Here is a 12,521-nt window from a genome sequence, read left to right as displayed (position 1 = left end):
AGACTAGGAAGACGTTCTACCAGTGCAGTCCATTTACCTTATTAAAATATCACCTTCACTAGAATTAGATCGATGAAAGTTCAAAGGAATCTTTGGTCACCAAAATCTAATCACTTTATAGTAGAGTTATAGTGAACATTTTTGCCAAATTTGAAATTGTTGGCCTGTCATCTTTGTCTCCCCTGCAGGTGGTGCAGAATGCTGCAGCGAGACTCCTCACTGGTGCCAGAAAAGAGACAGCATTACACCAGTGGTAGCATCCCTGCACTGGCTACCTATCAAATACTGGGCTGGTTTTCTTCTTTTTTTAAAGATTTTTTTTGGGCATTTTGCCTTTAATGGACAGGAGAGCCAAGTGTAAAAGGGGAGAAAGAGAGGATGACATGCAGCAAAGGGCCACATGCTGGACTCAAACCCGGGCCGCTGCGGCAAGAGCCTTGTACATGGGCCGCCTGCTCTATCCACTAAGCCACTGTAAGGGAGACCGTGTCTTTGTGCTAGCTGCTCCAGAGCTTCGGAATAGCCTTCCGCTCTCACCCTTCACTGACACTTTTAAGACAAATCTTAAGACACATGTTTTCAGTGACCTTTAGTTGTACTTAGTGGTTTTAATATTTGAGTATTCTATAATCTTTTTACATATAAAATTCGTCTTACCGGTGTTAAACTGTTTTTGCTGTGACCTTGACCCTTCAGGTCATTGCTGAGTCCAAATGGATATTTCTGCCAAATTTGAAGAAGTTCCCTCAAGGCCTTTTTGAGATATTGCCTTCAGGACAATTGGACAGACATACGGGCAGACGGACAACCTGAAAACTATAATGCCTCCAGCCACAGCTGTTGCCACATATAAATGTAAATGCATGATAATATATGTATATGTAAAATGAATGCATGCACATATTAACTCTGTACTTAACAAGATTACATATTTGCTGCTTTGCTGAATGTTGCTTTTCTGCAGGTTTTATATTTGGCATAAGGTCGACGAAAACATCTGTAAACAAAGGTTGTACATTTGCCACTTGATCTATTTTTCTCTCTCTCACAATGTAGCTCATTTACATTGAAAATGAAAGCGAATTTATAGGATGTGGGCAACACATGCATTTTGTTTACTGTTGGGGTTTTAGTTTGTACAGTTGTATTTGTAGATGTCATCAACTTGTATTTATCCAGGGAAGGTTTGCTTAGCACACATGCTCCTTTCCAACAAAAGACCTTCTATCCATTTACAGAGCAAGACAAACTCACATCTGGGAGCTATAATTAAATGGTAATGGTTTGCAGTTTGGTATCTGAATACCATATTAACATTACTCAGAAGAGTTTATTTCCTGTCATTCATTATTGTCTAGCACCGCGCGAGAAGACCCCCCCCCCCCCACATACACCTCTAATGACACAGCGTGCAGATGAACACCTTAGAGAATGACTACACAAAAATGGAAAGCATGACAGAAACAACACCCAGGATGATCCTCTGCACATAATGGTGAGCATCCCTGTGCCATAACTCAGAGCTCAGAGCACTAGAGCTAAATGTAGCTTATTTGTGTGTGAGGGCGCCAACAAACATTGTGTGAATCTACAAAGAGTTTGATTCGTTGTCCGCGCCGCAGCTCCAGGCAGTAAATCTTGATGACATCACAGATTACAATGCTGGCTCTCTGAGGCTGTGTGCATAAATCTTTTTAGAAAATGAAAGGAGAGGATTTTTTTCCTCAAGTGCCGCAAAAAATCCCATCAAAACAAATAAATAAAGACCCCTGTCGAGCTGTTTCATGTATGAACTCATCCATTTACGTCTTCAGACCATGTTTCAGGGAAGACTGAGGATATTTACCTGCTGGGGAAAGGAGGAGAGTTGACCTTGTAAATAAAGATGGAAGTAATGTAACACATTTCCTTGAGGCATATTCCGTAATTTATCGGATCTTAAAGTTTTGATGACTGAGTGCCAATTTAGGGAGCAAACATGATAAGGGCCGCACAAGAAAAGTGCAGTAGCAAGTTGTGCACTGAAACTGCAAGCTTTAGACAACAGCACTACCACTAATGACACATTGGCTATGGTTACATGATGGTTTGTCATTCGGAATGAAATGAATCTGAATGAAATCATTCGGAATTAAAGTGTTTCCAGGTAGTTTACATGGGAAATATTAATTCCGAATGAGGGTTTACATGGGAGATCAGTTCAATCGCCTTTATTCAGGTCTGCGCAAGGTTTGGGGCAGGGAAGATTTCTGATTGGATAGGGGGCGGGGCGGATGTTACGTGTTTACGTTTACCGGAAGAAAACACTGTAGTCCTCGCTCCGGATAACAAGATGCTTGACGACGCCGTTCTTTTCGGGCTTGTTTTGCTCATATTCTTAAAGCAGCAGTACGACAACAACCTTGTTCTGCTAATGCTTCATCTGTTGAGGAGGAGAAGGGAGGCAGAAGACTGTGCTGTGGCGAATGGAAACCGGTGAGTGCAACAAGTCCGACTGCTCTAGCTCAGCCCGTTGCTATGCAGCCTGTTGCTATGCGCGCTATATACGTCATCGCACCAGAAGGGCAAGGAAACGAGCATGTGCAGAAAGACCGGAATGAATTTAAAGAGGAATGAGTGTATACATGCACACAACATTCTTTCATTCGGAATGACAAACGGAATAAACCACCCCCTTTAATCAGATTTAATTTTCAATCGGAATGACCGTTTACATGACCACTTTTAATCGGAATGGCCGTTCATTCCGATTAAAAGCGGAATTAAACTGTCCATGTAAACGTACTGAATGTATTTGTCATGACACTTGGTAGGTGCTCCTAGCTGCCATGCACCCAGTATTTTTCTACAAGTTGTCATACATGCCCTGAAAGATGCTTATAAAGGGGGGCACAGTTCAATGCTGTAGCAAAGTAATGCATTTATTGTAAGCTATTGAAGGTGAAAGTACTGACTGCGTAGCTTCTATAACATGTGTTATCACTCTTCTCATGACATAAGACAATAAAAGTAAGGAAAAATAAGACAGGTAGCTTTCATGATACTGTCTATTGACAGTTTTTTTCTCTTTTCTTTCAGTGGTAGGTCGTTTTTGCTGGTGCTTTGTTGTAATATGCTCCGTACAATAAAGCAATCCATTGTAACACTCATGGCTTTCTCTTTTTAAATGTTATCATCCCTCACACTGGCTGCCATTCAGGGGTTTTGATGTGTCACACACTTATAATTCCCACGTACAAATGGCAACAAATTAGTTCCCCATGAAGATTTTTTTAAAATTAAATTAAACTAAATTAAATTTTTAGCTACAGTTTGTCACCTTATTAGGAAATGGGTGTACACAACCTACTGATGCAGTCAATTAAAAATTCATTCAAAACTTTTTGCATAGGATAATGTGTGGTTATCACAAAATCCCACGGCACACCTGGACTGGCATTCCAGCACACCACGAGAACCACTGGGTTAGACAATATTTTGGAACAAAAGATTCTGAATTGATAAATATTATGATCTTATTATGATCATATGATCTCGCCTCACAGCAAGAGGGTTCTGGATTTAAACCCACCAGCTAGCTGGGGCCTGTCTGTGTGGAGTTCTCCCCGTGTCAGTGTGGGTTTTCTCTGGGTTCTCAGGTTTCCTCCCACAGTCCAAAGACATACAGGTTATGTTAAAAATGTGACTCTAAATTGACAGAATGTAATATTTAGGAGCCACGACAATGTTGGGACCGCTTGTACTGTTTTGACCTTGTGAGTTGTGGGTGTGTCATCATGGCAAAATGTGGTCCTGGTGACACTAATTGCGGCAGAACTACCACAGAAGCAGTTTGGTATATTTTGCCAGGCGTTTATATATCTGTCTCTGTGGAGAGATTTTGTCAACGCAATTACACTGCAACCATGTAAGTTGCAGCCACAAAACTGTTCATATGCTTGGTTGAGATCAAAACGAAGAAATGGGTGCTGTCCTAGCAAGTGGGCCGGAATTGGGGGGATAGGAGGTATGTGAGAGGCCACTGGTCCCCACCTTACACCCCTGGCTCACTAAATTTTACAGCTGTTTAGCTGAGATCACAATGATCCGAGCAGGAGCACCTGAAGAAGGGAAGGGGCCATTGCTCCCCCACTTTTACGCCCCTGGCTGACCTTTGCTTTAAATCGTGCATCGTTGTACTGTGTTTAGAGCGACCTCATCACAAGATGAGCTCTAGTTTTTGCAGTGTATGCCACACAACGTGACTATTTACATCCAGTTCCAGTTATTTCCAGACAAAAGACATGTTTTTAATAGAATGTCCCTTAAAAACACTGAATACACAGACAGAAAATGAACAGTGAAACATGTTCCATAATCTAATAAATATAGGTTAAGTTAACAAACCATGCCCATGACCGCGCCGAAAACACTGATAAAAGCAAAAAAATCTATACATATTTATTTTCACAAGACATTTAGCACATAAAACACTTTTTTTTTTTTATCAGCCTTTAGGATAAGGGTGCTTATTTTATCAATAAGCCTACTTCTATGTAAATGACTCAGGTTTACAAAATTTCAAAAGGCAGTGTGAACTGATGGAGTGACAGTCTCTTTACATTTATCAGCAGCCACTTGAAGCTCTGTTCATTGCTTCCTCTTTCAGGAGGAATATCCATTTAAATAATGCACAATTCTGACAATATGCTCAGATGGAAGCAGCATTTTTTTTTAGCTACAAGGTAAACTGCAACATTATGTGCCCAGTAATAATTTAGTCATTTACCTGAGTGGCGAGGCTGGAGACATCCATGGCTGTGACAGAGTTCCCGCAGCTTGCCCACACTGAGTCATCTAACACTAACAGTGTCCTCACTGGTTCTGTGCCGAGGCTTACACATCTGCTGGAGTCTTGGTCCCAGAAATCATCTGAGGGTAAAAAAAAAAATGCTCAAAACTACAAGCAACATATAACAAGAACGTGAGGAAGCCCTTTAATAAGTGTCTATTATCACTGCTAGGCTACAAGTTTTATTAATAAACTCTGAACACATGCCCCACTTCTATTTGAACACTGTCACATTGAGGAAGGCAATTAAATTAAATTCTTCCCACTTGTATCACAGCAAGTTGGCATGGTGTTTACTTTCAAAATTCTCTTAAAGCTATTTAACGTTGTTGAGCAAATACTGAAGCACGAGTGGAGAGGGCTCACAGCCGAGCCTTGTTTCCTCACGCTCGGATGTGAAAACAGCCATGTGAGAGAGAAGGAACAACAGGTTGACCACATAAAGACTGTGACTTCCATTTCAATCAACACACTGTGCAGCACAACGTTTGCACCCTTGCCACCCACATGCTAATGAGTCTGGTGTACGCTTTAATCCACCCTCCGCTCGGTTCTTCTCTATCACGTGCTGCCTCGCTCTCTCTTTGTGCTTCATCAGTGTAAAAATGAAGCAGACCTTTCTTCTTTGAGTTTTAATCACGGGGACAACGTTACAGCGACCACATTATAAAGTGAATTACATAAGCATTTCCTTTGCTATGCGTTAATGAAGCAAAATTAGAGAACAGAGTGCACCCAGCCATTTAATTAACATTTTGAGTTGTTTATTTCTGCCTTTCATAGCAGAATAGCTTTACAATGCCTTCTGACTTCCACAGGTTAATTGCTTGGCATGTTGTAAAGGTCATTTTTCCACCTTTTCAAAATTCACTCTTGTAAATGTCCCTCCGGCCCCTTGCGCTAAGCAAGATCATGCAGACGCTTCTCCCTCTTTAATGCAGCAAGGGACCAAAATCTACCCCGCTTCCTTTTGCAAAATATTGTCATTGTAAGTAGACATGATGTCTGATGTGTATATCTGTGTGACAAAAGCTGGAGCACATAATTCACTACAGAACAACGGCTTCGTGATACAAGTCTTAACTGAAGCCTTGGCATTTCCTGGCTGCTTCAGACTTGTCTTTAAACAGTCATACACTAGTCAAGGGCATAAATCTTTAACAGATGTGCCGAATCCACAAACATTCCCCGGCACCCTCCAGAGTTTTTCTCCTGTCCTTTTTTTTTTATATACAAAGCATGAATAGTAATATTTAATCGGCAAGCAGCAGCTTGGTGTAATTAATCATCCTTTCTGCTTGGGAGGAGAGAGGAGCACAGGAGGAAGGCAGGCGTGTTGACATACTGTGGCCAGGTAAGAGGAACCCAGTGATAGAGCTATTGTGCTCCCGCTGGCTGTGAAGGCTGCAAACCTCTGCTGAGATGGTGTGAAGCCCCCCTGGCCCTGTGCGATGCCTGACTGAACATGGCATGCCGTTGACCCACCGGTGAAGTGGTATTTTCATATTTACAGTGGGTGTGAATATCAGTAAGAACGGGAAGTCGAGTGCAAAGGGAAAGTGATTCTAAGTCAAAGGCAGTCTGAAATTAATGTCATTTTTCCAAATAATCTCATTCTGAAAATGGTCTTCATGAAAATCAGCATGAGACGATTGGTAAATGAGATGACATCAGCGATGGCAGTGGCCGCTGTTTTTCTGTTGTGTCACATTAATTTTGAGCAGGCTAAAAAACCTCAAGACTAACAGCCACAAACTTAAATTAATGAGCAGGTACAAGAAGAACACAATGACTGTTTGACTAATGGGCTCTGTGATCTTATTGTTGTGTGATGAGATTACTTGTAGCAGCCGATGTCATGTCGTCCTGAAGACAATGGAAAATGTGTTTGTGACAAACAGAAACTTCCCATTTGGGACAAAAGGACGCCTCTGAGGATGCACTTCATTGTTTCCCTGATAGTGCTACATTGTGAATCTGTTTTAAAATCAGCAGAGCTAGTTATCGTTAGCTCTACGCAGCCGGTGGCCGCAACTAACAGCACACAGAGGTTGCACTATGTGGCATTATGATGCGTTCAAGTTCTATTCAGTAAACATGAGTATAAGACAAAAGTAAACTATAATGTTCTAATGATTTGTTTAATGTAATCTTACAAAATGTTGCTTTTGGTGAGAAACTTAAATAATTACAGCTGTTTGAAATAGAGATGAGTTTATGTTTTTGCAGCAATAGAAAATAGATATTAGAGAGGAAATCATGATATATAAAATATACTAAAAGGCTTTGGAAGCAGTTATTTATTTTTTTATATATCACGGGTTAAATTAAATTTGTACGTACAAAATAAACAACATAAAAAAGTTGGTATCAGTATAAGTATTGGTGCAGAATTTAAAAATTGGTGCATCCCCAGTGGAAACCACTTTTAGTAATAAAATGAATCACTACAAGCAGATTATTATTGCAACAATTTTTTTTCCTTTGTCTTTATTTCTCATACAGATTACCATCTAACTGTCATCTGTACATTTATTATATAAATATTCCTTATCTGCTGCAAGGGTCCTAAGAACAGAGGGATGTCGTATGCTGTAAAGCCCTCTGAGGCAAATTGTGATTTGTGATATTGGACTTTATAAATAAAATTGATTGATTGATAAAGTCATAAAATGGACAGCTTCTACTGACTGTTTCAAAATACAGTACAGCTGGTACGGGAACATTACGCGACCGCGAATGCGCTTGACAAGGGAGGCTTCAACCACAGGTGCTCTCCCAGTGCACTTTTGTGTTCTGCCTCCATCACCAGCAGCCATGGCTGTTTCTCATTCTTTGAGTAGGTAGCCTGAGGAGCACTAAGTTTCATTGCTGTGTCTCGTTAGCTCGTTTTTGGCAGTTTGTCTTAACTCTGAGGAGACTACATTTTCGGGGTTTTTTTATTGAGAGAAAAGTACTTCCTTTCTTCCATCATGATTTCAATGTGCACACAGCGCCAGCCTGTGAATTACTGTAGTTTTATTTCTATTTTTGTCCATATGTTGTGATTTATAGGGTTGTCTACCATTCACATCTGAACTGATACTGGTCCCAGTTCCTGTACCTGGATCTCAGTACTGGTACCCAACCTGGTACCTTTTTTCGGTACTTTACTTTTTCTGTAATAACAAAAAATGTAATTTTTGAAGAAGCTGCAGGGGTGACGACTGAAACACAATTCTGCTCCACAGCTCTTTTCTAATCACACATAGACCTAATCTTTGTCTTGTTTTATCTGTCTGCTTGTGCCTGTTTATATAGAAGTCTTACTAGGATATTACTAAAATAATATTAGAAATCAGATCAGACAATGGCAGGTTGGCGCTGCAGCGATGGTTCTGGCTTGCTGGGAAGCTGATGGAACGGCCTTGGAGCTCCATTGCTGGCCTCAGAGCTCTACGGCTGGCTTCCAGGCTATGAGGCTCTTCCTGGCACTACCGCCTCTTGTTTAAGCCCAGCGTTCTCACCCAGGTCGGTGTGCTCTCAGGTACCAAAAATTGGCACCACTGGATTTAACATCAATCGGGACTCTGTAGTACTAACGTAATTCGCGCGGTACCCTTAATTATATCGAGTATGAATGTATAAAAAGACCCAAAATGAAGCAAATGTATAGGAATGATCCTGTCCCAAGAGTTCTATATACGCATGTACGCAGCTGATCACTGATAGCGTTTTCCACTATAATTATTTCCCTGTAGGAAAAAAACATTTTTTTTGAAGCCCATTAGAAATTTACAATAAAAAATGTTTCAGTACATTTCATGGTCACATCTCATTATGAGCCAAAAGCTAGGGTACCTATCTACATAAGCAAAATGGATATGAATAAAACACTGGATGACCTCAACAATAATTAACCAACAAAGGTATAAGAAATGTAATTTACTGGGAATTGAATAGATCCTGTTTGTCTAACTGTGTTTGCATTACATTGGTAGAATTAACACACAATGAAAGTCCTTATTTCTTGTATATACAAGACATACAAGTTTATTAATTAGTATTTAGAAAATGTCCATCATATTTGGCCATATAACACACATTTATAAAAAAGTACCACTGTCAAATATACGTTCCCTCTTGCCCAATCGACCATACAGGGCAACAGGCAGACACAAACCTACAGCCATCAGTCTGAATCCAAAGCAACCTTGAAAGCACCTTACCGTTGTTACCTCTTCTGTATACCATCACGGTCCCATTCCGCAGGCCGGCGAACAGGAAGCGAGAGGAGTGCTTCAGGCACAGCACAGGGCAGCCCTCTGGGTTATGGAGGGTCAACAGGCATTGTGCTGCAGTGTCCACACTGCCGTAGACCAGTATGCTGGAAGAACAAAAGCAGCACAAGCCAACATGATAAATGAGCGTCATTTGAAATGACAGAGTGCCTCGTTTTCATGCAGTTTGATTTAACAGTGCACTTTGGAGCACAGCATTGTGTATGTGCAACCACTCCGTCTTTCTTGTGTTTGAAATGCCATCTGAACTTTGCTGCATCTTATTGTCTTCTTCAGAATGACAAATGCGCATTGCTGTTTGTTTCTCTGTCTGAGAAGAAAATGTTAAGTAGCATTGGAGCTGACAGTCTTTCGAGTGCGCTAAAATGCTGAAATTGTCTTTTTTATTTTACCGTATGTCTTTTTTCTTTTTCCCTGGACAGACACTTGCAGTGAAAGCGAATGAGTCAGCAAAAAAAAAAAAAAAACTGCTGACATATGATTTAGGCTCCTATACAAATGACTAAACACTACTGTAAATGAAAATTACAGAAAAGTGGTGACACAATGGCTAAATCTGAAATTCAAGAATATTCTCAACAAACAAACAAGCAATTTATTCACAGTAACTGTGACAGTAGACTGAGATTAAACCTATCCTCTGTTACACACAGAGGGGATCAGAAGGTTTATTGGATTTGAAAATGAAACTGTGATCTTAGCAGCAGTGGCTGTATTGACGCTGTGTTGGGGGTATCAACTCTGATTTCTTGCTTTGATGAAATATTGACAAGCAAATCTATACTGTTGGACATCTCAGGGGACCATAACAAAGGATAATACAAAGGATATTATTTTACAACAGAAGCTGTGGAGTATACTGAAAATAAAACATTTGTGTTCTTATCTTTATATTTGTGTTTCTTTTTAGCAATAAATCTATGTCCAATGAATCAGATTTAATAACCTGACCTAGTTTAATATCACCAGAAAAAAGCTTTTTTTTCTCTTTTTCCTCATGTGTCTGTGGCGTTCTGTCATTTAACATTGGATGCTATGACATTAATCACAATATTACCCTGCTCTTATCAAAATGTGCTTAAAACTATTAAAATAGTACTTAAACCTACTGGAATCGTGTTTGTATTGCATCATGGATATAACACACATCTGTTTTTAGTGAACAAAAGATATATTAAGATATGGTGACAGGCTATTGGTTTTAGAGTGACTGGAAAGATGCCGTTTCCACCTGTGGGAACTCAAAATAAAACAGGAAATCAATATAAGCAAGCTGTTAGCAAGCTAGATGGCTTTTCAAGTCACCTGTGAGGATATTCAACCTAACTGCTGAGAGAAATGTTGGCACTGCACGTCTCAGCAAACCAAGGATACGTTATATTTGTACATTATTGTGCTGCTAATACATTGAGAATTAATGTTTTTTTTGGTTTCTGGGTTTAGTTAAAAACATTTGGTTACTGTTAGAAAAAGATTTTATGAGTAAAATATTCGCTTTTGATGGCACAATTGACCCTTTTCTAAGCCCCGCCCCTTTACAATGGTCAAGCTGTGGAAGCTAGCATGGTGCCTGCACTGTAACTAACTGAACTCCCTGTGGAAATATAAGCAATTTTTTTGATAAACGAAAAAGTGAAACCAGAGAGAAGCATACAGTAGGGTTGACAGTATGTGTTTGGAGGATATATCCAGGATGTAAAACCCACTCAGTGGCAAAAACAGGCTAAAAAGCTAAAGATGGTTAGAAGCTAAAACTTAAAGGTAGGATCTGGAGGATTTTCACACAAAACAAAATATAGACATATACAAATGAAATCCTGCTTAATCATCACCTATGGGCTTCTACTTGTGTGGTGGTGACTCTGTTTGCAGAGCTCCTGCCCTTTAACTGTATTTTGATGTTTTTGTGAGCTCGGACCGCTTCTGGGCGGAAATATCCCCAGCCAATGAGAGAGCGCAGGTGCCGTGCCCGAGTGTGTCTGAGTGTGCACCAGCGCAAGCCTTGCCTGAACCTCTTCTGTGAAGCCTTCTTCCATACCTCCGGGCTCCGTACACCTGGGAGAGTTGAGCCTGATAGGAGGGGCCGAATTTGAATGTGTGTTTACAAACAGCGACTGGAAAATCCTCCAGACCCTACCTTTAAATATAGGCTACAGATTACAAAAGTGAACTGCCACATTGCTGGCGATTGTGACAGTTTCAAGGGAAAGAACGGCAATATTCAACCAGTGGTGTGTTATAACAATGTGTGCAAATGAACGGTGTTTGGCTTCCCCCGTGCCACCAGCAGCCGGACCCCCACCATCGGACATGCGGGGAGCTCCGAGGGGAGCCAAATGACGTTCATCTGAACACAGTGCGACAACAAAGACAAAGGGTTGAATATCAGCAAAGTTGGTCGGCCTTTAATCACTGTCAAAATCATCAAAAAGTAGGCTATACCCTCAGGAGCTAGCTAGTGAGCTAGCTAACCCTACACTTTTTGGTGTTTGACTTTGGAATGGGAAAGAAACGTTTATCTTCTTCCAACCTCTCCAGGTAACAAGTATCATTAACACATGTTTTGCTTGAAATCCACAAAACCAGCTTGAAAATGAAAGAAATCTGAAACGATCACACGACAGTTGATGGAGCACAGCCATGTTGTTGTCAGACCATTGTCGGAGCTGGCCAAAGCTACACTATAATTGGCAAGTCTACATTTGAGGGACATTTTTGGCCAAAAATGCAGAAATGTTTAGGTAAAAAAAAAACGACTGCTTTTTGTGGCACTGTACTGGCAGACAACACAGCAATGTCCCTTTAAAAAACAGCCCCTTTTTGTGGCACTATCCTGTCAGGAAATGCAGCGATACATACAATATGATACATATAAAAAGTACAAATGCAATGTATCCATAGTTTACAGAAATGTACCTTGCCAACATTTTCCTCTGGTGACTAGGCTGAGATATTCACGATTATCCTCATAACAGAAATTCACCATGATCAACTTATTTGATTTAGCAACTGAGTGTTTTTTTTTTTGTTTTTTTTTTATAAAATCATCCCATATCTGTGATTAGTCTCTCACCGCCCATCCTCTAATCCAACACAAATGTTGGCGCCGATCCCTGAAGTGGCTTTGTGAACTCCAGCCTCTGTTTCATCAGTCGGAGAAGGTTCTGGCACGTATTCCAGGCATCGGACAGCAGAGCCTACCTGCAGGCACTTTACAGTCCTTGGCATGGGCCTGTTGAGGGAAAATATCTCTATGTGCCCATGCGAACCATCTCCTCCACCAGCCACCTGTGGGGAGAAAAAAAACCTGGTTGAAAAAAGGTCAGGACCCCATGTTAAGCTGTACCAATGGACTGAATCATAATGCCACGGGTAATAAACTATTCTGCTGAAACTGAAAAAAAAAAGAG

General features: G+C 40.6%; 1 protein-coding gene across 3 annotated transcripts in view; it reads right to left on the bottom strand.

Annotated features, from left to right (window-relative positions):
- Positions 1 to 12,521, bottom strand: part of arhgef10la (Rho guanine nucleotide exchange factor (GEF) 10-like a) — a 169,075-nt gene that overhangs the window by 23,187 nt on the left and 133,367 nt on the right. For all 3 annotated transcript variants that reach the window (XM_049572451.1, XM_049572466.1, XM_049572460.1), the window contains 3 exons: positions 12,185 to 12,399; positions 9,040 to 9,197; positions 4,769 to 4,911 (listed from right to left, as the gene is read on the bottom strand). In XM_049572451.1, the coding sequence (XP_049428408.1) occupies positions 4,769 to 4,911; positions 9,040 to 9,197; positions 12,185 to 12,399 (516 nt within the window). The remainder of the gene's footprint in view (positions 1 to 4,768; positions 4,912 to 9,039; positions 9,198 to 12,184; positions 12,400 to 12,521) is intronic.

Source organism: Epinephelus fuscoguttatus, linkage group LG1 (assembly GCF_011397635.1).
Source record: "Epinephelus fuscoguttatus linkage group LG1, E.fuscoguttatus.final_Chr_v1".
Classification (NCBI taxonomy): Eukaryota; Metazoa; Chordata; class Actinopteri; order Perciformes; family Serranidae; genus Epinephelus; species Epinephelus fuscoguttatus.
This window is presented reverse-complemented; position numbering and strand designations above follow the sequence as displayed.